The 26332-nt window shown below is 40.2% G+C and overlaps 2 protein-coding genes across 6 annotated transcripts; both read left to right on the plus strand.

The window, feature by feature from the left end:
• Positions 1–869: 869 nt before the first annotated feature.
• Positions 870–2845, plus strand: cox17 (cytochrome c oxidase copper chaperone COX17). The gene is made up of 4 exons (XM_085384580.1): positions 870–967; positions 1845–1970; positions 2055–2165; positions 2679–2845. The coding sequence occupies exons 2-3, from the start codon at positions 1852–1854 to the stop codon at positions 2137–2139; spliced, it is 204 nt and encodes a 67-aa protein (XP_085240706.1). The 5' UTR covers positions 870–967; positions 1845–1851; the 3' UTR covers positions 2140–2165; positions 2679–2845.
• Positions 2846–4528: 1683 nt separating this feature from the next.
• Positions 4529–26283, plus strand: popdc2 (popeye domain cAMP effector 2). 5 transcript variants are annotated; one of them, XM_085385660.1, is made up of 5 exons: positions 4529–5596; positions 8927–9035; positions 15304–17211; positions 18507–18951; positions 24608–26283. In XM_085385660.1, exons 1-5 carry the CDS (start codon positions 5103–5105, stop codon positions 24682–24684), a joined length of 3033 nt encoding a protein of 1010 aa, XP_085241786.1. In that variant the 5' UTR covers positions 4529–5102; the 3' UTR covers positions 24685–26283. The 5 variants fall into 5 exon arrangements, with proteins under 5 accessions (XP_085241786.1, XP_085241785.1, XP_085241789.1 ...); XM_085385659.1 differs by having other exon boundaries at positions 4531–5596; positions 18507–19092; XM_085385661.1 differs by having other exon boundaries at positions 4544–5596; positions 15304–15654; positions 18507–19092.
• The last annotated feature ends 49 nt before the right edge of the window (positions 26284–26332 follow it).

Here is a 26332-nt window from a genome sequence, read left to right on the forward strand (position 1 = left end):
TTGCCATGATGCCAGGTCTCTCTTGGAAATGAGATTTTTAATCTCAATGAGATTTTTTTTACCTGGATAAATAAAGGACTAATAAAAATAATAAGAAATGATTAGGTACAGTTTGAAACATTTTCAGATGTATTCTGTACTCTATACCAAGCAGGTTTTCTTTATACTGTCTAAGTAAATGTAAATATATAATGTATTTTTCATATTATCGCTTTCTTTACTTGATGTGTATGTGTATTTTTTTAGTGGAAATATAGGCAGTTATAGTTATATAGTTCATAATTTATTTAGCAACATTTCTCTTGGTGTTACATCTGTAATGTGATATTTGGGTCTTTTATTCAAATATATTGTCCTACATTGTGTAGGACTATATAGATGCCCTACCTATTACAAGAAATACAATTGTTTTGGTTGTTTGGCCAAATTAAACCTTAACTATGAAAAACCTTTAACAATCAAAAGGGGACATTAGTTGGACATAACTATTTGTGATCCCTCTTTTCAGTTCAAACAGAATATTTGAAATAGCCTGACCCAGTGTGGGAATATGACAGATAACTAGCTGGCTAGCTAACTAACAAACTAACTAAAAAAGAAGTCTTAAACTTAGCATCGTCTTAAGCAATTTTAGCTAAGGGTTTCAATTTTAAATGTAAGTTAATGTAAAAAAAAAAAATCAAATTAGCTAATAAAGGTAAACCAATCAATAAATAAGCAACACATAAGTTAATGCTTGAATATTCAGCACTGAGAATAATTTCAGCATGCGTCTAACAAGTTTACCATACATTCACATACCTGTCTGCCTGGTGGTAATACAGTACTACATTTCCCAAAAGTCTCTAACACGGCACATGACATTGTCACGTGACTTTGACAGGCGACCACGTGTTTCCCGCATGTTAGTTCCATATTGAAGGTGAATCGTCGGTGTACTGGCGGCAGTGTCGGCCTCCCCATACAAGTAAGAGAGCGTTACACAATATAGCTTAGCTACGTTAATAACGAGCAGGAGGCTTAACTGCTACGTTACGGCTTGAGTAGGTTTGGGCGAAACGCTTGTATGTTATTAGTTATGTCATCACTGTTAGCCACCGTGAGCTAACTTTGTTAGCTGACAGTAACATTACGCAACAAGGGTTAGATAAAGCTAGTAAACCACAACACTGAGGCAAACAGAGGGTTTGTGGGGTTTTGTTTTGTTTTTGTTGTTGTTGTTTATTTATTTTAAATTATTATGAGCAACTCTGAAGGCTCGGATGCTTCAGAGTCATGTGTTGTGTGTTGCATGTGGTGACTTTGCCGGTTGACCTAATCATAAGTACATAACTACCTTGTCATTGCATCAGTTCAGCGCCCTTCAGCAGCAGCATAAATGTAATGGTAGGACGTTTCATTAGTTGATTAGCAGTTTTATGAAACGTCATAATGAAGCGACACCAAAAAATATAAAATAGTGGCTTACTTTGGCGAATCCTCACACTTTTCTTTTATTTAACTGTATTTTGTATCATTATGAGCTTTTTGGTTGGACCGTGAGTGTTTAGAGTATTTTAGTGGCATTGCTTTCCTCATCCCGTGTTCTAGTCGTCAAATATCAATTTGTCCTTCGTTGAATATTAAAACAAAGCTAAAGCAATTCATGGGATCACAGTCGGTTCACACCTCTTTATTTGACACGTGAAGAAAAATTCCTGTTGCATATTCCAGCATCCCTGTGAAAAGTGTTTGTCAGCTGATAAAGACGTATGTAAATCTAAATGAAGCCTGAGTGAAAATACATGCATGTTACTCAGTGGTTAAAGTTTGCCAGTCCTCATCAGCTCATTTCCTTGTTTCAGTCAGAAGATGTCAGCCCTGTCTGCAGCCAGCGTCGGGACTGCAGCTGTGACTGAGAGCACAGAGCAGAAGAAGCCACTGAAGCCATGCTGCGCATGTCCAGAAACAAAAAAAGTCAGGGATGCTTGGTGAGGAGCTGGCCAGAGAAATTGAAATGGTCTTCTCGTTTTAAGTGAGAATGTTTATTCATCCATCATGTTTGTTTCCACCAGCATCATTGAAAAGGGAGAGGAAAACTGCAGGGACCTTATTGAGGCACACAAAGACTGCATGAGGGCACTTGGATTCAAGGTCTAACTAGTTCTTCTGTGCGTGCTTGTGTGGTAAGTATTGAATAAAACCACTTCAAACAGTCCCAGTGTTTTAATTTTTCTAGAGAACTAGAGTCATTTGTAGCGATTAAATACCACACTAGAACATGTTGCTGTGAGCTTTAATATAAATATAGAATTGCAAGAACTTTGAGTGACACACATTTATCAATATTATTATTCATACTGTTGAAATGAATCTTGCATGTGATGGGTGCACACTGAGTTTCCATGCCACTAGTTGAATATGCTTTGACAGCCTCAATATATGTTTGAATAGAGTCAGTGTGGCGTGAAAGTGGGCACCTGACCTTTCTGTGAACCATGAAAAAGCCGGACCTTACTGTGGTATCAGCGTTACTTGTTTATACTGGGTTTAACGGCTTTCCCCTTTTGCCAGGGCAGCACTTTTTAGGGCAGCTCAATTTAAATAAAATATCTTCCAGATTTTCACTTGCATACAGCGTCAGGTGTGATGTAGTAGTCATGTGAATTGCTGATTGTGTGCATTTTGGTCTCTTGCAGTGTGCTGCTGTGTGTGGAAGGTGACCCTGGGTATTTGTTTCTTCACTCCCCCCCTGCACTTCTTATTTATACCTTTTGTTGGATTAACTGTGCGAAAACTATTTTTTCAAGTCTGCAAAATCTGAGAAATTCTGATGTGACATTGAATAAAAATCCTATGCAATAAACTTGTTGTGAAGGTTTTTTTTATTAGTCGTGCACTCATCTTAAGGTTTGCATTGAAGATCAGTTCTGCCAAGGGAAACGGTTGCTTGCCACAGTTGCTGTTCCTGGTATGCACTTACAGTTAAAAATAACTCTTGCCCCTGCAAAGTCAATACTTTGCATATCTGCATTCTTTTTCCACAGTGTGTCACTGTCACTGAAGTGTGCTTGGCTGTGGACATCATTTTCACACTTTGAAAAAACACTTGAAAGGAATGCGATAGTGTATTGGAAAACACTCCTAATTCACTTCATATTATGCCCACACTGAAGGGAATATATACATACATATTATATGTATACCATTACATATATAGGACCACTTTAAACATAGTAAATGTCCCTCAGTAGTCATGTAGGAAGTGTTTCTCACATCTCTGTAGGCTGACAAGTGTAAAGTAAAATTATTAATATAAAAGATTCAATACTGTACACAGGCTGTATAAACAATCTTTCCAGTTAACATAAGTTATGTTACAATTTACATTTTCTAATTTAATGTGTTTTATAATTTTGCAGTTTGAAACTATTATGTTATATATATATATGTTGCCAGTCAGCAGTTTAAAAGTCACCACAAATCATGTCAGATTCTTAATTCAGTGCATGCTTATACTAACTTAAAATGAGAGATTATCTGTTCACTTAGCTAACATTCATAATTTTATGTCTGCAACAAATTAGAGAAATCTTACACAGAAGGGTGCTCATAGAGAATGCTAAAACCAAAGCTCTTTTTCTCAAATTAAAAATGAAGCAATTGAGAAATTCGCCTACATTTATTGCTTTCTTCTTTTGCACGTGATCCACCTCTCCGACAAATTGCACTGAAAACACACTCTCCACCCTGACGGGAGGAAAAAGCACGTCTGGCTGTAACTTTTATTGCACTGAATTTAAAGTCCTTTTTTTGATTACATTATCTCTGATCATTTAGTACTGCAAACAGTGTGTCTCCTTATTGCCAATATTGATGTTTGGCTGATATATTGGTTCATCACTCACCGTACCCTAAAGGAAATCATAGACATAAGAAGCCCAACTAGCTTTCATCTGCTTTTATTCACTAGGATTCAGATTGCTGTCCTCCTGTTAACCAGAGACAACTGGCAGGGCAACAGCGACACAAACAGCCAAACGGAGAGAAAGAAAAATCAGTCAAAAACTGGAAGCACTGTTGCTGAATATATGGAGTTTTGTATTCTTGTACCTTGAAAATCAACACTTCTTAATATTAATTTCCATTGCAAAGTTTTAATTTTAAAATAGTATTCATTCTTATTTTCACTGAGCAATATTCATATAGACTGATATTTAGTCCCTGTGAGCTGTCCACACACTGAGAGCCGGATATGTGAGGCGATGTTGGTGTGTGTTTATACCTGAAATCTGACCTGAGCTGCCATCCTACTTATTACAGTGTCTCTAAATATGCACCAGCAGAGCCACACTTCCTGCGAGCAAACTGGACTCAGTGAAGCCTGTGTGAAACTCTGAACCCCCCTGGAGGAACTTCTTTGTCAGATAAAAAAAAGTGGGTGACACTTTGTGAGTCTCTCTGAGATACTACTTGTTATAGTCCCTCTTCTCCCTCCTGTTTCCTGCCTCCCTCTCCCCTCTCTGTCTCTCTTTCTGTTATGTTAAGTAGCAGGCCTGCTTTCTGTCTGCCACTCTGTCCTCCTTGGGTTTCAATTCCAAACATGGTTATCCTTCTAGGGCCCTATCGACTCCCCCCCTCGCCTCCCTTATCCCTTTCTCTTCCAGCTGGTGGCTCTACGGTGCAGGCCAGAGGGTGAGAAAAAGAGACAGAAAAGCACAGCAAGAAAGACTACGGGAAAACTTGGAAGGGAAAGACGGGAGAAGCCAGAGGAGAGAGGAAGGGACGCATGATGAGAGGAGAAGAAACAGAGGAAACCCATTCCAGCTGTGTTTCTGCAACAAATAGAGTCGTGATAATATCTTCATGGTGAAGAATTTTCTGCCGCTGCACGCCAAGGGAACAAGCAATTACCTCTGACATTTTTGGTCAGTATCAGGCTGTTTATTTTTAATCAAGCTGTAATCCAAACAGATGATCTAGTAATAGGACAGAAACAGCACTTAGTTTGAGTGGAAAACAAGTCTTATTGGTCCCTTCTTAAAAAAACAAACCCACAAAACAAACAAACTTTGCTTTGTGCACCAAGAACCTTTCCAGAACTTATTCGAAAAGATTTAAACATGAGTGCAGACAACTCTAGCCTGCTGGACAGCCTGCTCTTTCCCCCTCTCTGCGATGGCTGGAGCAACAACACAGAGGGAGCCATCTACCAGTTGGGTAACACCATCCTGTTTCTGGGCTACATGGGAGGAAGCGGGGCCTACGGGTGCCTCTTCATCTTCGGCTTCCTTTGTCCCGGTTTCCTGTGTCTTCTTCTGTGGGGATTGCTTACAGTGTGCGGCCTGGATGTCTTCACCTGGAACCTGCTTCTACTGCTGGTCTGCTTGCTTCAGCTCTGTCACCTCCTTTACCGGCTGCACCAGGAGGGCATACGAGGTGAGGAGCTGGCCTCCCTCTACCAGGCGGTCTACCGGCCCCTGGGCGTGCCTGTCCAGGTGTTCAAGGAGATTGCAAAGGCTTTTGAGAACAAGGTGCTGGAGCTGAAAGCAGGAGAGACTTATGCTGTGGAGGGAAAGACCCCCATTGACCGGCTCTCCTTTCTGCTTTCTGGAAGGTGAGTGAGTGGGCAATGTGTTTGTGTGTCTGTGTGCACAGACGATTACACTTTGACACACATCTCCAAGATGGCACGCACCTAAAGTGTGGCCGTAAAACACATGTAGCACTACATTTTATTATATCGTCTTGTGATGCACCACTTTAAGTTGCCAAGATCCCTGCTTTATGACTCCTGGTGGAGGCGTTTTACAGAAAAATCAGGCTAATGAAGTGGCAATCAGCAGGAAAAAGCTAATCCGAGAGCTAATAAAAAGAACTGACACAGTAATATTCATACATAAAAATACAAACACAACCTATCTCAAAATGTTGTGAATACACACATAGCTACTGCTTTTACTTTTTTTTGGTGGTATTCATATCTTCGATTTTGCTAGCTGTAGTAGTGTTGTAGAGTGATTGTTATCACGGATTGTATCTTACTGTATCGCATCGAGGGTTCTGTGAATCCCCAAACACCTGCATGATAAAAGAAAAATACTTGTAGGTAAAGCTCTTTTTAAAAGTAGAAATAAGCTGCAAACACCAAATCTGTATCACCTTTGAGGGTGATGCAGGGAACATGTTGGAGACTGTGAGTCTTACCAAAACTGCCATAGCTGTGTGCAATGAACTTGCAGTCTCATTGTCTTTGAAACGGTTGCTCTAAAGATGGTGGCCACCTGCATTTAGCTGAAACCAGTTGCAAATCAAGCAATATACCAATAAAATGGCAATTGGGCAGTCGTTCTGTGATAATATGGCGATTAAATATGAAGAATCAGCAAAAATCCCAAAATGATACAGGGTCTCAGTGGTCTTTTTGCAATATATTGGAACATAATTGCAATATAACCAGTTGGCAACCAGTTGATTCAGCCTTTCTACAGTATTTAAAACATTACTGGTGCAAGCTGACTCAGACTAATTGCAAACTGTTGGCAGTTTGTCTGCATTTATAAATTAGAAGGCAACGATTTGCAAACCTTCTCTAATGAATCTGAGTGACTGCAGTCAGTCAGAGCTGGACTGTAGCTGTGTTGAGACAGGTTGCCTTCCACCAGGTGACCTGTCCATTCACCTTGCAATCAAAAGTGGTTGACCATTTGGTCTGTGCAACTACTTGCAATCAGTCTCTTTAGTGTAATCAAAGGGCAGCTACCAATTTCCAGTTGCATTGAGGTTGCTGTTCTATTTTTAATCCAGTGTGACCGAGCCTTTGCCCAGTTACAGAGCCACTTGGCATGGAACAACAATAACATTCATTAGAATTCAATTTTCACTATTTTTCAAGCTCTGATTTCTTCTCCTTTTTCTCTGTTTTTTTAATTTGGAATTTATCTGCTTAAATGTCCTCGCTGGTTAGTAAAAAATGATGAAAATGAGGGCAATGATAATAAAACAATACAGTAGTTTTGTCTGTTAATTAAAAACACAGAGCACCCTAACCAACAGTGATGTTAAAAACAAAAACTTTGCACCTTTATTATTGGGCCTATATGCACATGCAGGCTAACAGTTGCAAAGATGCTGTAGTATTCTTTATTTTCGATGTAGAAACTCAAATGCATGCAGACACAATCTGCATGAGTGCTTTGCATTGTTGTGCAGACATTCTGTCCACATACTGCCACAGAGTGTTGAGATAATAAAGTCACTTTAGTAGGCAAAGTTAATAAGAGTGCTGTAACAGACCGAATAAATGAAGCAGAAGGTGCTTAAAGAATGTCAATTTATACCGCAGGCTTACATTTTTCCAATACTGGGAACCCCCCCCCCCCCCCTCCATAACATCACATAAATATTTAAAAGTAAACTTAATTAATGACTCTGAGACTGTTGGCAGTACATAACCGTCAAAGGAACTCTGTCCTCTTCCTCCAAACATCCTCAAAGCAGAGCTGCATTAGATCTCACAGTCCTGGAAGCTACACAAGAGAAATGTTGTAAACAGAGTATTTTTGTCTGTGACTCACTGGTGTGTCGTCCCCCTGCTCACTGCCAGCTGGTTAAATCATATCTTTGTGCTCCCGACAGGAGAGTGACACTGACTGCTCCTCTTACCTTAAATTAAATGTTGGCCACGGTGCTGACAGCTCTGAGTTTACAAGCCAAATTTGGAACTACGAGCAAATGAGCTAAACGTTTCCTTTCTTACGCTGTGAATTCTTGGCAAAGATTTCCGTTTTATTTTTCTATTCATCTGCATCTTCTGATTTGCCAGAAACACGTATTATTACTGTTGTGTTGGAAAGCCTTTCTTTTCTGTGCAATTCATGAGTAATTTTCAAAGCCAGATGCTTGATATGGTTGTATTCCACAGCCAAATACATATGTGACCTCTCATTTAAAAACAGTGGACATAAATCTGCATCTTTTGGGAAGATTTGGAAAGGTTTAGCAAGTTGTAGGAACCTGGTTTTATGTATTTGCTCCCCTTCAGGAACAACAGTTAATCAAATCAAATCGGGGAAACAGAACTCTGGAGTAAGCCTGTGTCCACAAAATCTGGACCATATAGTACATATGCCAAAGTGCCAGCAGTGCACTGACACTTTTAAAATGGGATTCCCCAATTGAAATACCTTTGGTTGTGCCTTGAGGGTAATTAATGCAACAACACTCTGGAAAATAGCTTGCAATTAACACCTATTGTTTTGAAGTGTCTAAATAAATGCTTCTAGCAGTTTTAGCACACAGTAATAGGCTCTAGAGAGAAATCCATTAACATAATAACAGTGATACAGCTTTTTCCAATACAAATGTCTTTGTAATCTGGGCTTGCCTTAGCTTGCCCTCATCAGGTTGTAGTGACTTCAGATTTGACTTTAGATTTAGTCAGATGACCGAATATACACGATAGTCCCATCATTGATATGAACACGTTCAGCCTACAGTGAATGAAGAACAAAACACAATAAAGTTGTCGTGCATAGAGAAATAATTGGTCCTTGAAATGAAAGAATCATGTGTTAATTTAAAACAAACAAACAAACAAACAAAGTAGTAGTGGTGCCGCAGCACATGTGGGAATGACTTGAATTAAAATCTTTTGCAAGAAACCTCAGGACAAAAAATCCCTGCACACGATTGTTTATTAGAGCTGCTAATTCTAAGTAATAGGTCCCGTTTCTCAACCTATTTGAAAACTTACTTCATTTGATTAGTAATAACATACTTAACCTCTGTCCACTAAAGTCCGGTAGCTTGTCTGCGGCAGGTATTTCTGCCCATATCCACCTCCAGCGTCTTAGACCTGCTGTGACCTCCAACTCTCTCTGCTGTCATTATCACTTCTTAATCCCGTTTCCCTTTTTAACCTTGTATCTGTTGCTCTCTGTCTCAGGATCAACGTGTCTTTGGAGGGCCAGTTTCTGCATTACATCCACCGACACCAGTTCCTCGACTCTCCCGAGTGGGAGTCTCTTAGACCAAACGAGGAGGGAAAGTTCCAGGTACAGTGTCTTTATGCATGCTCAATCATCCAGGTAAGGAAATCCCAAAAATCTGATTCTGTTCACCTGGACTTGGCATTTTTTAGCGGGTGAAACGTTTCGTCATTCATCCAAGTGACTTCTTCAGTCTCATCTGACTGCAGGTTTCCCCAGCTGTACATTTGCATAATGACCAACACTAGCATCACTGACCAACAATGGGCTGTGAGGTCAGTTTCTTGATGCTAATTGCCCAAATTGTCATGACCATTGATCAACAACCAAATACAGGACACTGATGCAGTTTCTGCTTAATTCTGTAAATCTCAGGCGTGGAAGTAAAATCAACTTGAAAAACTGTCACTGAATGAGCTTGAATGAGGAACCAGAAGTGGATATCAAGTTGTGTTTTTTGCCGTCCATCACACTCAGCATCTCACTGATAAGCTGAACAGGGAAAAGCAGGGAAACATATCCTGTTGCATTTGATTGGTTCAGTTAAAGTAGAAACAAGGCCTCGAAATCTTGTTGGACGTTTGGGTGGTGCTTTAGTTTTAAGGGGCTTTCAGACAGGGAGGGTGTGCCATCTGATGAGGTGGACTAATACAAGCAGAGGTGTATGGGCTGCTTTCATTATCATTTAATTAGCAGTTTTTTTATTTATTTATTGTGTTTAAAATGTTACAAAACGGTAAAATATAATAAATGTCACCCTGAGGACATTATTTAATTAGATCAACAGTTTAAAACCAAAAGATATTTAATTTACCATTATATTTAAAAGTATCAGCAAATACACTGATCATTTTAAAACAATTATAATTGCACTTGTAATAAATAGTTATATTTTACGAATTACATCTAGTAGCTTTTTTTTAACCTTCAAGGCTACATTACAAACCCAACTGTCAATGAATGAAGTAGAGTGGCAAGGGAGATCTTATTCGCAGCTCTTCGGATACAGGAGCTTGGTGAGGAACTCTCAGTGTGACATTTTAACACAATTACCCATTTAGCAGGCTCAGAGTAGTCCATAAACTCAATATAATTCACAAAGTGACCTGCTGTGCAGGCAGTAGTTATTATAAGATAGTCAGTGTGACTTCTGATTTATGCATTAGACTTTGATAAATATTGGCTTGTTATTTTGTTTAGTCTTTTAAAGCACAAGTCATAAGATCGGGGTGGCGCTGACCGAGGAACTCAGGAATACTCACATCCAACTTATCAATAATGAGTTAGCCACAAATGAAGTGTACCTATTAATTATTCTACTTTAAATGTGACATTAAAATGTAGAAAATGTTCTGCAATAAACAACTGACTGAGACGATTAACTCCTAAAAAAATGAAGTCACAAAGCTACGGTGACTCTGAAAGATCAAACGCACTGCAACCGAAGAAAACGTTGTCAAATAGAAAACACTCCAAATGCAAAGGAAGCTGAATAAAAAAAGATGAATTAATCACAGCATAAGTGACAGAACAGGCTAACACTAAACGACTGATAGCAAAGATGTTTCCACAGTATTACTTCTCTTGTGTTTTGTATGCTTTGGTAGCGTTTTTCTGTTTGCTGGTGTTTTCTTAGGTTGCAGTGTGTTTGACCTCTCAGGCCACCAAACAAATCTGAAACACGTCCATTTTCTTACAGACATCTATGCAACTGGACTCTCTTTGCAACTAGGTGTCGCCCCCTGATGGTCACTAAAAAGAATCGAGGTTTCAGGCACTTACACTTTTTCTTTCTTTCTTTCTTTCTTTCTTTTGTAGAATAAGGAGGGGATGTTTTTCTCATTATCATTTAATATTTTAATATGCCATTATTAGTTCATTAGAAGTATATAACCAGCTTTGCATTAAGCATAAATTGAAGTTTTTGATCTTACATTATTCTTTGCATTACAGTGATGGTGATAACTTTAGTTTGATCTTTTCTTACAGGTACCAGAATAATAACATGATTTTCCATTGCAGATGTAACCATGATCATTCCATACACATTGCAGTTTGTTGCTCATTCTAGAGTTGTGCTCAAGGTAATTAAAGGTTAAAAGCTACAGCCAGCGCGAGTCTGGCTGATCTATGGAGGGCAAAGGCTTTGAGCTTGGAAGGCCGCACGCGCTTACACAGCACTTATAAGATGTTATTCTTGATGATTTTGTGCTTAGTCATGTTTTAATATGTTTTAAGTAGAAGTAGCTGATCCAGCAATATTCATTTAATATTATATACTTGATTTAGAGCAATACACACTGATGGTCTTAATAAATGAAAGAGTCCTTGTAGCTGCCATGTTGTGTCTTAGCAGGGTACAGACGGTTCCAGGAGACGGGGGCAGTCAGCGTCTGCCCTCGGGAAGGAGACAATGTTATTCTTTGTGTTAAATAAAATTGTCAACATTGATTGTATTACACCTGTCACTACGCATGAGGGGGCGTTCTAATACCCTGATTTCATAAAACTATGGTGATGTGTTTTTTGAGATGAGATCTGAGACTGTCTGCATACAGTGTCCATCTCCCACGTGTGTGTGATCATTAAATCATCGTTTGACTCAACCCGACCGGACCAGTGTTGTTATTGTGGGTTTTTCCTCTGGTGTCCATCCCCAATATTTTTGAACCATAACATTTTGGGGGCTCGTCCTGTGATATTGGGGTGGACGTGCGAGGTGTGGACGGTCTGAGGTGGTCGAGCAGACAGGCACGGACCAGGGATCTGATGTGAGTGAGCTCCGCGGGTGCTTCTAAAGGTAAGGCACTGCCTGTTGAGTTGATTCCCAAATTGTGCCAAATTGGGCTGCATTAAATTAAAAGTTTACTCACTGACGTTGCTGGTGGGTGTCTGTTTTGATTTTGATGAGAATCACCGTGTGTTATGCAGTTAAAGTTGTTTAAGAGTATTTAATGAAGTTGAAGAAATATGAAAGTAATAATGTTGGGTTTGAGTCCCTGGATATTGAGCTGAAGGCTCAGGTAGTTTGGTAGGGAGATTAGGACAGAAACTGTTCTGGAGGAAACAGAGACTGGTCAATAGTTTTACAAATTAGGTCAGAAACTGTTCTGGAGGTAACAGATACTGTTTAATTGATATGTTAAAATTTGTCAAAATCGGTTAGGTGAAAATTGTTATAGGACGGCACTGGAAGATGCTAAGAAGCACATAGCCCGGGGGTTACGCCCCCTCCTGGCCGTGGACGCGCGGTCTTGACCTGTCGGCGAACAGGGTTAGTTCAGTTTTGGTTTAACTGTGGGGTACAGGGCATCCCGAAATAAGCTAGGAGTTACCGAGTCTCCTCACCGTTTAAAACGGTGTCATGTGCTTGTTTGGACAAAGTTAAATTGAGTTAGGGATTTTAGAAATCAGGCCATAGGCTGTTCTGGAGGAAACAGATACTGGTTAATTGATTACAAAAAAGTGAAGCTTTCTTCGGTTGGACCCGTTAATTTAAATTTGTCGAAATTTGTTAGGTGCTGAATCTGTCAGGCTTGTCAGTGGTTGTAAATATAAGACGTCTTTGTGATATAAAATAGAGTTTTGTTTGAGTTTTGTGTGACCCTGTGTGTGATGAGAGCGCAGCTGCAGCGCTGAGAGCTATTTTTAGACGGTGTGAACATGCAAATGAGCGTGTGGCTGGGAGGAGAACGGAGCTTTTCACTTCCTGCCCAGAGTGTGTGTGAGCCTTAGAAGCAGAAGGCCTTTTATTGCTGAAAGCCTGTAAAGAAGCTGCTGGTTTTGATGTTATAACAATATAAATGGCTTTTGATTTATTGTTGTGAATATGTGCTTTACGAACTCACATGTTTGTTGATTTATGTAATGTAAAAAGCATTTAAGACTGAGTAACTTCAGTTTTTGAGGAGGATAAGAGAGTGTTCCTAGATCAGAGTAAGCTGCTGTAAGTCAATTGAAAACAATTTAATTAAATCTTAAATATTTTATACTGATAACACAACTGATTTTAAGCCATATCTTTAAATAAGTAAAGTTCATGAAGTTTTCTGAGCTGCCATGACACAGAGAAAGTGGAGTGTTTCACCCTGAAAGGATGAAATGATGCTCTGCCTTTGTTGTCAAGTTCAAACATAGGCCGTAAATAAATATGAGCCACTAATAAGCGTGACATAATTAATAATTTCAAACAATAAAGCACATTGGGTGAGTGACCCAGATAACAATAATTTATGAGCACGCAATAAAGTGGACCTGTTAGAACCCCTTTGACATTTGTCCCTTCAACAATAAATGATTATATTGTGTCCCCTGCACTAAACAGTCCCATTTATTACTGTTAAATCGTTGTTTAAATAGAATAAGCAAACATGCCTGTGCTTTATTTTGCAACCTGTAACATACAAATTGCAGAGGAAGAGGGTCGACTGGAGGTGACCTGTAAATGTCACATAGTGACTGAGGAAGGTGTTTCACCTTATGAGATGACAGTGTGGTCCGAGATTGAGCTGTATGAGCTAAATGCCTACATACAACGTTGCCTATTTCTATTTCAAGGCTTAAAGGAGATGACTGAGCATGAAAATGATCCAAATTGGGAGCCCACAGAGGCTGCCCACTTTGCTCAGGCTATGGTAGAGTCGGTACTAGACGGTTTTGATTTTGATATGCTTGCTTGGGAAATAATGTAATTATCTGTGGAGATGTCTCCAAGCGATTAGTAGATTTAAAGGAGACAAATGTGTGCTTGAGAGTGTGTGGTTGAAATTGTGTGTGTGGGTGTGCGTTTGAAAGGCTTTGAAACATAGGTCTGATTTGAATAAAGCTAATCACAGTACTATGGTTTGGCATTGAAGTAGAGCGAGCTATACAGCTAATTATTGAGGAGTTTGGATTTAATTGGTCCATTGCTCCCTCGCTCGGTAAACAACACGGTGAATTTGTTAGTTTGTGAGCAAACATGATATTGCTTTGGAGCAATTTTCTGTGAAAAAATTTAAGGCTGTGTGAATGCATTCGAGCGGTGTTATTGTTTTGTGCCCCAAAGTTAACATGCAGTGTGTATGAGTTTATAACATTTATGTTACAGAGTGAAAAGTAGTCATTAAAAGTGAATATTGAAAGAGGCTTGGTTAAGTCTTGACACACTGCGTTGGCTGTGTGTCTTACCAAGCAGATCACAAGGAGACAGTGACCCTTGGAGGAGCGAAAGTAATTCTGAAAGCTAACAGGCAGACATTGCGGAGTGATCCAGAAGGAGGAGCCGTATAACGTCACAAAAAAGGGAGGTAAGCTTGTGTTCTAGGATAATGGCTGACGGCCCGAGCACAACACCTACTGGGCACAGAGGCTATAAGCCTCTAAAGGAGCAGCAGCAACAGTTAAAAAGAGCTATTCGCTTAGCTTCCCCTGGATCATCAAAGTTAGCTGAGAAGGAATGCAAAGCAATGGAAGCTGAGCTAAACAAGCTTATTGCTTCCCAACAGAGAGGGCTGGATGACAAAATAGCCCTAAGTCATGTGCTCAAAATAGAAGGAGAGAGATGTGAGCAGCAATTGGAACAACTGCAAACCGAGGCAGAGAAACGTTCAATTAACTGGAAAATTAAACAACAAATCAAGAAACTACAGCAAACTCATGCAAAGTGTTGCAAGTGGATGTTCTTGTGGAACGGAGCATCTTCCTGGATGGAGGAGGATGACACAGCTGAAACAGAAGATATGGAAAGCATAATGGAGGCTTTGAAACAACTGAAAGAGCAAAATAAGAAGCTGGAAGACCAAATGAAGAACTGGATTCCAAAACCAGGAGATGCTAACAAGTATCACACAGCAGAGATTCTTCCTTGGGCCACATTAACATCTAATGCCGTAGGACGACAACATATCATGCCTGTAATGACCCTCAGAGGAGGACAAGTTCAGGGACCAGATGGACAGACGGCATTGGTTGTAGGAGGAATAGCTGATGTTGAATACACCAGAGCACCACGGGTGTTTCATAATGAAGGGCATATGACAGTTAAATGTCAGTCCCTGAGTGGGGAAGGGAAAGAGATAACATCAGCCGCAGAGGAAGGCTCATCTTTGCCTTCTGGTTCACATGAGAGAGGAGACAGGCCAAAAGCCGAAGCATCAAGAGAGAGGCTCTGACAAAGGGCTTTGAACTTTTTACTACACCATAACATTCACATACCACCATGCCATCACAACAATTAGACATTGGTGAAGAAAGAAGAGTTTCAAAGGCCATCACAATGTTCAAAATTATTATGAGTTTGATGTTAACTATGTTGCTAATCATGGCTATTTGTTTTTTGATTTGTTTGTTGCAGACCGACCCGGGAAACCAGTCTGAGCACGGAGGCCATGCCAGTCCGGCGTTGTTTGATACACCAAGTACATCACACGTGGTCCATAGTGATTTAAGGTTGCGAGCAAGAGTGAAGCGCGAGGTCTCTGGTAAAAAGGATGAGTGTCTCAGCACATATGGTGGTTTAGAATTAGATTATGTTATTGGCTCCACAACTTCCTTTACGTTTGATCTGTGTGATGTTGTTAATTGCAGGGACGTCGGCAGTGCTTGGAGGGGATACAATGTGTGGGTCTGTTGGGATTATTCAGTGAGTACGCACTGCGAGAGGGGAAATCGTCCTTATGACAGCTGGTGCCGTAATTGGGACCAGGTAAGGGGTTACACTGGGCAAAATTGGGAACCGTTAGAATCAGGATCAGAAAACGGGCTTAAACTACAGAGGGATTTTAGCCCCTCTGGAAACGCGTTAACTTTATCATTGGGGAATTGGCATCGCAAACAATCTATGTATTTAATTTTGGGGGTGGAAATAGCGGGGGTTGATCCAAAAGGGTTAATTAAAGTTAATTTCCTAGAAAAAACTAATCGCGTACCGTCAGGTAGAGAAGACATAACAACTCGTGTGTTTGCCAGCCCCACCAGCTCTGTTGCATCTTTTACAGGGCAGGAGGGGAGCGGGTCGTCGGAAGCTACACCAGAGGAGCACGAACCAAGGGAGAGGCGAGTTGTGTCGGTGGACTACACCACCCTGAAACCTCAGGATTTGATTGAACGCGCTACCGGGTTCAGTGACAGTAACATCTGGCTGGACTGGATAGCCCAAAATGCTAGAGAACAAAAAGTGGCTAATTGTGTAGCCTGCGCTTCGGCAAGGCCGCGTTTATTTATAGAGCCTGCACCTCTGCATCCAGAGGATCAGTGGGGCTATAATTGTATGTTGCAAATAACTAGAGGAGCTGTGAATACGGGGAACTGCACTGTGTTGTCCAGTCTATTTCCCCCTATTGGCAAGCTCACGCAAGTAGGGCCGTTTATGCCCCGGAAAGATAATTATACGTGCTTTAAGTTTACCACAGATAAAGTTAAATATCGGTTGGGGGAAATTGACCCCAGTTGGTGTTCGGTCACCCAGATTGGAAGGACCACCAACAATGTGAGTGATGCAGCCACCCTAATTGGGACTTGGGCTAGGAGCGGGCTGTATTACTATTGCGGGCACAGGACTCTACTGGTACGTGTTCCTCTTGGGAGCGTGGGGACGTGCGCGATGGTGAGACTAGGAGCGCCACTTATGCTAATCGGAAATAAGGTAAAATCAATTCCCTCACACAATACGCGCACTTTGACAGCCAGGCGCAAAAGACACATTTTGAGGAAGAGAGGAATACAAGACACAAATGTTTATGACCCTAGAATGAATTCCCCCACCTGGATCGACTCCATTGGAGTGCCCAGGGGGGTTCCAAATGAATTTAAACTTGTTGACCAAATAGCAGCCGGGTTTGAAAATACTCCAATAATTTCTGCTTTCTTTCCAGTGACTCCAAACAAGAATGTAGATAGGATTAATTATGTTCATTACAATGTACTGAGGCTCTCTAACCTGACCAGAGACGGTTTGGAGGGGTTAGCGGAGCAGGTGGGTCCGACCTCGTTAATGGGAGTGCAGAATAGAATGGCCCTTGACATGTTGTTAGCGGAAAAGGGGGGCGTGTGTGCTATGTTTGCCGACCAGTGTTGCACCTTTATTCCAAACAATACTGCTCCAGATGGGTCGGTAACCAAGGCTCTGGAGGGCCTAAAGAGCCTTTCTGAAACTATGCATGATCACTCCGGTGTTGGTAATCCGTTAGAAGGCTGGCTGACCTCAGTGTTCGGACGGTGGAAGGGGGTCATCGCTTCGGTCATGTTTTCTTTGTCTGTTGTGGTGGGTATTATGATTATTTGTTGTTGTCTCATCCCTTGTGCTAGAAGAATGTTCAAAAGTATGTCTGTGAGGGCAGTGGACCCTGGAGTCATTACTCCAATGTCCATGATGCCAATGATGCATGTGGAACTGAATGTGTAGGCCAAGGAGGGACACAACTGTTTGTGACCTCTGGATTCTCCAGAGGTCAACAGAGGGAATTGTAGAATAAGGAGGGGATGTTTTTCTCATTATCATTTAATATTTTAATATGCCATTATTAGTTCATTAGAAGTATATAACCAGCTTTGCATTAAGCATAAATTGAAGTTTTTGATCTTACATTATTCTTTGCATTACAGTGATGGTGATAACTTTAGTTTGATCTTTTCTTACAGGTACCAGAATAATAACATGATTTTCCATTGCAGATGTAACCATGATCATTCCATACACATTGCAGTTTGTTGCTCATTCTAGAGTTGTGCTCAAGGTAATTAAAGGTTAAAAGCTACAGCCAGCGCGAGTCTGGCTGATCTATGGAGGGCAAAGGCTTTGAGCTTGGAAGGCCGCACGCGCTTACACAGCACTTATAAGATGTTATTCTTGATGATTTTGTGCTTAGTCATGTTTTAATATGTTTTAAGTAGAAGTAGCTGATCCAGCAATATTCATTTAATATTATATACTTGATTTAGAGCAATACACACTGATGGTCTTAATAAATGAAAGAGTCCTTGTAGCTGCCATGTTGTGTCTTAGCAGGGTACAGACGGTTCCAGGAGACGGGGGCAGTCAGCGTCTGCCCTCGGGAAGGAGACAATGTTATTCTTTGTGTTAAATAAAATTGTCAACATTGATTGTATTACACCTGTCACTACGCATGAGGGGGCGTTCTAATACCCTGATTTCATAAAACTATGGTGATGTGTTTTTTGAGATGAGATCTGAGACTGTCTGCATACAGTGTCCATCTCCCACGTGTGTGTGATCATTAAATCATCGTTTGACTCAACCCGACCGGACCAGTGTTGTTATTGTGGGTTTTTCCTCTGGTGTCCATCCCCAATATTTTTGAACCATAACACTTTCTTTCTTTCTTTCTTTCTTTCTTTACATTTATTTTACCTGGAAGCTTTGTCAGTATGCGGTGCTTTGGGAATGAGAATATGTCGGTGAGGCTATTGCTCCAGTGCTTGCAAGCAAAACCAGAGCCAGCTTCTAATGACGTTGTTCCATGCTGCTAATAGTGGTCAAATGTTCTAAAGTGCCTCTTTTATACACTGATAGTATGGTGTGTCATTCATTCTGCCCAGGTGACCCTGACAGCAGAGGAAGATTCCCGTTACATCTCATGGCGTCGCCGCCGCCTCTACATGGTGATATCAAAGGATCGCTACATCGCCCGTCTCTTCTCTGTAATGCTGGGACACGACATTGCTGAAAAGCTCTACAACCTCAACAACAAGCTCTACATCAAAAGTGGCGTGTTGTTGGACATCCGCCTGCCAAGCCTCTACCACGTGCTGGCTCCTGCCTCGCAGGGCAGTGAGGGTGGCAGCGGTAGTGATGGAGGCCCTGCCAGGGAGCAACAAACTGAACAGCAGTGCCAAGACCCAGAGCTCACCTACCAGATGCCTGACAGATCTAAACCTCAGCCTCTCCAGCCCAAACCTCAGGGACCAATGAAGACAGCCGTGGAAGAACCCTTGCATGACCCTTATCACCCTTCCTGGGCGTCTGACCCGGAGCTGCCCATTGGTGAGGACTCCACCAGCCTAGTCCTGGAGGACTTTGCTGATGTGGCGGGCTCCTTAACGGATTATGGCAGTGAGAGGGAATATTTGAGGTAGAGAGGGAGGGTGCTGGAGCTAACACACGGGGGCACCACTTAAGCTACATGTAAGTACCGCACCTGGGCGAAGGGTTGCATGGGGTGGTGTGTGTGCATGGAAGGCTTGTGGTACACATTTGTTACTAACCCGGCTTTGTGTTGCAATATAATCATATTAATCATTATAATGATAATGACTGATATGATAATTAATATAATCATTATTTTATTCAACATTAGTGGACCTATTACTCTTACTCCTCATTTTTGTCATATATATGTTGGTAGATGGCGGATGCTCTTATTAAACAAGTCTCAAATGAGAAAGTCATCAAGTAATCCTTGTGAGTCAAAAGTTGAGGGCAAGAAGTTTTACCCATCGTGGATCTTTATGATGTCAAAGAGAGAACATATTCATAATATGGTTATCGTAGTCCCACCCATGTGCTGTTTAAACCTTCTGTTTGTGAGGAGTAGCCAGTCAGGCACTAAAACAACTTGTTTCAGAGCGTGGATGAACTGAGGGGCTGCACAAAGGCCCAGTGAAAGATACAAGGATACAGATGTGTTTGGATTTTTGTAGGGTCTTTACCTTTCAAGATAAAGCACCTTGAGATGACTGCTGTTGTGATTTGGTTCCATATAAAAATAAAACTGAACTCAATTCTAAAGCTTATATCCAGGCATCATGGGCATGGTAATTTTGGGCTTGATTTTTTTTTTCCAGAGTGGAATGATTGTACAGCACACGTCTTTAATGACAATCAAAAACAAGAATTGGGTGCACAACTTTGAATTTTGGATACATACAACCCATTGACAAGCTTCTGGCACAGTTCTGGTTGGGTATTTGACCACCTTTCTGGCTGATTTTAAATTGCTTAATATCCTGGCATGGATCTGACCATTAAGCATGAGGTTGAGGTTGAAATCCATTCCAGAATCTTAATGTTAGCCTGATTTATCCCTTCCAAGTTGAAGTTGAAGAATCTGGAGATACTCTTCCTTGTTTATTATTTCACATGATGGTCCAACCATCTTGGTTGACAGTTGGTAAAGTGTCTTTAGGTCTGAAAACCTTGCGACTCCTGTAAACATACCTCATCATTGTGGAAAAATAGTTTAATCTTTGTCTCGTCTGAACAAAAAACTTTGGCTTGTTTATGTGAGAAGCTGCAAATTTCAGTCAAGCTCATTTTGGAGCAAGGCTTCTTTTTGGTCATGACCCTGACCCTGAGATGAGAGGAAGTTGGTTAACAGTTTGCAGTTTACTTCCAGAGCTTGGCAACATGATGACACATTGAATAAATGGTCTGGTTCTTATATATTGCTTCCACTTTCACTTGAGCACTCAAAGTGCTCTGTAACTTGAAAAAGGGGAACAGCTTGTACTTTGGTACTGTTCTTTGAACTGATGATCCTGGAATCTGCAGTTGTTTAGAAATTGCTCCATTAAGTTTCTGGAATGGCTTTCCCAAAGCCTTGACCTCAACTTTTGAAATTTGTTGAATACACTTAAAAACTGGGTCTGTGCCAAGACACCAACCAATTTCAATGAACTCTACCAAGTCTGACAAGAAGAGTGGTCACATATCCACATAGTTATATGTGAGAAGCTTATTGATGGCTACCAAAAGCATCTGGTTGAGATTAAACTTTTAACATTTAACCAAACATTAGTAAACGGTGCATGTATACTTTTAACCATGTGTTGATTAGAGAAAAAACAAAAAACAATCCATCCAATTCTTGTTTTGTAAAGACATTAAAGAGCTATTCTACCCTGGAAAAATAACAGTTCACATCTGCCTCGACATCAAGCCCATGTTGAGTGTATGTAAACTTCTGACCACAACTATAAATATGAATTATTTTGATGTGTAAACAAGGAAAATCTACTCTAGTAGAGTCTCAGAATAAAAATATGAGTCCATTTGAGTGTTTGTTTTGGTTGTACATTCATTTTAAGTATTTCCATTTTCACTGCATTTAACAAGAATTAGTGTGGTTTTAATTTTACCTTATTTACATTACGACAGATCAACAGCTCAAATGACCCAAAAACACATTCAAAGGTTAATTATATAAAATCTGACAAGTCTCAGCCATCCAATATTCTGCCTAGATGTTCATGGATTAATAACAATAAATTATAATATTATTGTTAATAATTATATATTATATATTAATTATATATAATTATATTATTAACACACTGAAGGGAAGGGAATAATAAATACTTTTACTTTGAAAGTGCATAAAAGTTTTACATGTAAAGTTATACATATACGACTTTGTATTACATATGTATTCTTTTGTGTTAAAGTACATATGTGAAAAGTATGTGTGTATATATGACCTAAGAATATCCTAAAAAGAAAATCACATTTATGAGGTTCAAAGTTCATTTTTTGACCTCAGAAACAGGAGCTTGGAAATTCAAGTGAAGGTGTTTCTACTTAAACATAAAAAATCAAATCAAAGGTCTGTAATTCCTTGACAACTGGACACGTTTTTCTATTATTAAATAGATACATGTGCATTATTAGCAAATGTGCTAAGATTAGGTCAAATTGAAGGCTTATCAATTAGAAAAAAAAATTAAATTACAGCTAGCACACAGTTAATAGTTTGGATCGCTTAATTTAGCCAACATTTGTTCAATGCACCATCACATCATCCAGCACTAGCGAAACAGGTGATTTAAAAGGTCATTTTGCTCTAAAGTTGACTCTTTTCCCCTTATTTCATTTATCTTGAGAGGAATTCTTTTGCATTTAAAAGTATTCAACATATACAATAAATCTGACTAATCATTGCACTTGTATTTTTTTTGTTAAAAACTTTCTAACTAGTTCATGCTCATGGTAGATTGCCATTAAATGGTGGCTGGAATTCTTTTCTGCTGGCCTCCTCCCATGCTTTAAAATCAGAACTCCCTCCCTGCCAGCTGCTATGCATTAGTGTGCTTTGGCCACACAGCTCACATGCTTAGTTATGTCTGGCACAGTTAGCAGAGTTAAACTTGTTCTCTGTAAATAGTGAAAACACTTTAACAAATGAACATAGAGTGGGCCCACTGTGGTTGTAGACAGTCGATCGGGCCTTGTGTGTGGGTGTATTTTCCGTGTGTGTGTGTGTCTGTGGGGAATTGTTTCTTTACTTTCTCATCTGTCTCATTACATGATGATGAGGCTTTGTTGAGGTTGGGCAGGCACCAGCTGTGTCGTAATCTGACGAGGATTAGAGCTTGTAAATTTAGGGGATGTTCAGAAAATTCCGTGCCATGCTATTAATCCAGTGTCCCCACCCTTTGGCTTTCTGTCTGCTTATCTGTTCACCCCTCCCCTCCATCTCTGTCTGCCCTGCCCAATCACAGGTGGAGGATCACGTTTCACAGCTGGACAGTGGAGTCAGTGTCAGGCTTGGGTTGCACAGCAGCTGTGAAGCAGCAGGTCAAATCTGTCATAGCTGCAGCATACCTCTCAGTTCAGATTGGAGTCAATGACTTCAAAGCGGGTTGGACAAGCAATCATATGCTCACAAAATTTCAAAAATCAGGACACTACAAGGAAAGAAATCCTCTTCTTGCACACAAATGTATCATAGTCATCGCATCTGTGGGTCTGTGTGTGAGTGGATGAGCAACCGTAAACTGAAATGGAACTGAAGAAAAACATAAGCCGTTTGCTCCTCTGAATCACAGCAGGCAGTGACCAGCATTCAACATTCACATTCATGACATTAATAATATGAACACAGAACAAGTATACTGCAGATATTTGCCGTGTAGTGTCTGGCTATTTACAGGCAAGCACAGTAGTTTCTTGAGAGTGTAAATGCTAAAATCCACTCAAGTATTCAAGAGGGAAAAGGGTCAACAACCTTTTGAACAGGGGTGTAGAACTCCAGACCTCGAGGGCCGGTGTCCTGCAGGTTTTAGATGTGCCCTTGATCCAACACAGCTGATTCAAAAGGCTAAATTATCTCCTCAACATGTCTTGAAGTTCTTCAGAGGCCTGGTAATGAACTAATCATTTGATTCAGGTCTGTTGACCCAGGGTGAGATCTAAAACCTGCAGGACACTGGCCCTTGAGGCCTGGAGTTGCCCAGCCCTGCTTTTGAACCTAGACAAATGGAAAGGTTTAATGCATGCCCATTATTTTGTTTTATAACCTACATGATAAGGGCATCAAGGCAGCTAGTGCAGTGACCATAGGGTGCACATAGTCAATTCTATATAGTTAAGTTAATTAGCATTTAATGAAATTATGACCAACCTAGGGAATCTCAGTTTGGTTCTTCTGGTATTATTTTCACCCGTGACTCCTTGCAGCAGTTTTGGGGAACTCCAGGCCTCAAGGGCCGATGTCCCTGCAGGTTTCAGATCTCACCCTGGGTCACATGATTAGTTCATTACCAGGCTTCTCGAAGTAATTTAGCCATTTAGATCAGCTGTGTTGGATCAAGGACACATCTAAAACCTGCAGGACACCGGCCCTTGAGGCCTGGAGTTCCCCGCCCCTGACTTAGTGCCACAGTGTCTCTTTGTACTGCAAAACTGTAGCGCTAGATTGGACATCCTTGGGTATCACAGAAAAGAAATACTTGGGGCAATCAAATATTGACAATTTTTCTTGCAATTAATGAGAAAATTTAAAATATAAATTGGAGGCGGGTAAGAGTCAGTGACAAGGAAGCTGTTGAACCTATAAAAAGAAGGGGGGGGGGGGGGGGGGGGGGTTACTTCAATGAATGTGTCATCCTTGATAATCCTTGAAAAACTGCACCGGCTGCATTTAACAAAATAAATAAATCATGGCCAGGACCCAGCACAGAGGTGCCCACCTTGTCTGGACGAAGTTAAACTTAGAAATATGTTCTCATATCCTACAAGTAACAAACTGCTGACTATCAGTAAAACTCCAGTTTAAATGAGTGTTTCCTGAGGACACTATACAAGGAACTACAAAGGTAGCTTTGAGTATTTTGGCACACACTGAGACAGATTTCATCTCATCTGTGCAAGAACTGTTACATCTGTGTGGCTTACATCAAAACGAAGGCCAAAGGTGACAATTGGTGGGTGTTATTGCCTTTAGAGTTTTATGACAGAAAAGCTTCCTAACAGCTGGTTAACATCATGAAAAGGCCCTAGTGGTTTTGGTGCCTAAATCTAACCACAAATTAACTGAGAAAAAAAAAAGCCAACCACGTCTAAAATAGAAATAAGACCAACATTTAGTTTCACCAAGGAAACAACACTGCTGCAAAAATCTAGTGCTTGTCAAGGGATCCACTACAACCAAATGCACTCTGTCTACTAGTAAGGCTTTTTTGGCAGACATCCCTTAAACTTCTCTCAGCAGCCAGTTGGTATCCAAGAACATCATGCCACGTGTGATCCTGTTACAAGAGTATCTCTAGTTTGCTACTTATTACTGTTTCACTTTATAGGAGCGCAACATGTTTTCGTCATCTGTAATGCAATTAGGAAATTGGTGTGGACACGAGTTTGCTGCAAGATCGCATCCATCTTAACTTAATGGAACTAAATTTAAGCTTTGATGTTGGCTTTGCAGGAGGTGATGGGAATCTACCACCTCGATTCCAGAGGGTCAGAGCGCCGCTGGCTCCCACTGAAACCCCTAAACTGTGAGACGTCTCTCCTGGAAACACTACTATACCATCTCCTCCTCTTTCTCTGTTCCTGTTCTTCAGTCCAGAGTATGAAGAATATAAATTCTTAACATTTAACTATTTGAATTAAAATTTAAGTCATACAACAAACCTTACTGACATCTTTTAACAGTTTGACATATTATTTAGGAGTGTTAACATTTTCCTTGTTACCATTTAGTCTTTAGGCCTTTAGGCCATGCTATCCCAAAATACAGTGACCCTGAGAGCGTAAATGACCTACAACCTAAGACAACACTGGCAAGCACAAAAATGCTGCAAAAAGCCAAAACAAAACACAGAAGTTGAATAAAACATGAAGGAAGTGAATAAAACTCAACAGATATTAAAGTAGAAAAAAACAAAATCTCACAACATAAGTGTTTTTTGGGAGACAATAATTTGTGAAAGTGACAGAAACCTAAACATGAAGGATTGCACTGAGACTCGTTTAAAAGAAGCGGAAAATTTATTTGTGTTGTGAGGGAGAAAAGTTGGAAGGTAATGTGTTTTAATCGCATGCTTCATACAGTACTGTAGATACATGTTTGCTACTAGCCATAGTAGCAGAAGTCAGGTTCAGTGTGCGCCGGTTATTTTGTTGTAGAATTTTGCAGTGATCCTACGGCCACAGTACACGGTGCACATGGTCAATTGTGTGTGTGAAACAGCCAAAATTATGCTTCACAATTAATATTTTTATGCTAATTAGCATGTAATGCAATTATAGCTAAGCTAGTGAATCTCAATTTGGGCCTTCTCGTATTATTTTGCTTGCGATGTTACTGACCCCATTGAAAAATGTTTCAGTGGTAAATCTCTTCAGCAAACAAAAACTTATTTCTGTTGTGAGGGAGAAAATGATCCAGGTAATGTGTGTTTTAATTGCATGATTCATGTAATACTGTAGCGACATGTTTGCTATTAGCCGTTGACTGTTAGCTTGGCACTTTTGCAGCTATTCTGTCACTTTAATGTCTTCCAAAAAACAGTATTTTGTGAGGGTATTTTTTGTTGTTGTTTTGGTAAGCTTTTGCAGTGTTTTTCCACTTTATTTTTTTCTGTTTTGCTAATGCTAATTAGCGCTTCCATTGTGTTCTTTTGTGCTTTTGCTACATTTTTCCATTTGCTGGTGTTTTCTTCAGTTGCAGTGTATCTGATCTTTCATGGCCTCTCTACCACGAGTCTGAAATCTGCCTTTAACATTTTAAATACAATAGACTATAAAATCACATGTTTAACAAATTAAAAGACTCAGAGAAAGATCTCTCCAGCAGACATGCTATCTTGCTGATATTTTATCAACATGTCCTCATCTATGAATTAGGCCCCAAATAAAATCATATTTACACTATCATATTGATTGGCACTGTAGAACTGAGGACAGGCAGCCTTCACTTTGTTACCTACCAGCACATTTAATGTCTAAAATGTCATTTCATATTATGTGACTAAATTTGCTTACATTTCAGATTGGAACTGTTTTTTATTCAGATTTGATTTTCACGTGATTTAATGTTACATTTCACTTTGGAAATTTGCTTCACAAATAAATAATAATTATTTTAATGAATGTTGATGTAATGTAGGAGGGTTGCTGCACATTTTCTGGGTCTGATTTAAAAAAA

Source organism: Rhamphochromis longiceps, linkage group LG16 (assembly GCF_057381845.1).
Source record: "Rhamphochromis longiceps isolate RC_006_pf linkage group LG16, R_longiceps_female_GT1.1, whole genome shotgun sequence".
Taxonomy (NCBI): domain Eukaryota; kingdom Metazoa; phylum Chordata; class Actinopteri; order Cichliformes; family Cichlidae; genus Rhamphochromis; species Rhamphochromis longiceps.

Excerpts from the sequence above, each read along its gene's own strand:
- popdc2 (XM_085385659.1), top strand. The coding sequence starts at position 5,103 with ATGAGTGCAGACAACTCTAGCCTGCTGGACAGCCTGCTCTTTCCCCCT. Across the intron at positions 5,597-8,926 it reads TCCTTTCTGCTTTCTGGAAG|GATCAACGTGTCTTTGGAGG; the intron begins GTGAGTGAGTGG and ends TCTCTGTCTCAG. Across the intron at positions 17,212-18,506 it reads TGTTTTCTTTGTCTGTTGTG|GTGACCCTGACAGCAGAGGA; the intron begins GTGGGTATTATG and ends CATTCTGCCCAG.
- cox17 (XM_085384580.1), top strand. The coding sequence starts at position 1,852 with ATGTCAGCCCTGTCTGCAGCCAGCGTCGGGACTGCAGCTGTGACTGAG. Across the intron at positions 1,971-2,054 it reads AAAAAAGTCAGGGATGCTTG|CATCATTGAAAAGGGAGAGG; the intron begins GTGAGGAGCTGG and ends TGTTTCCACCAG.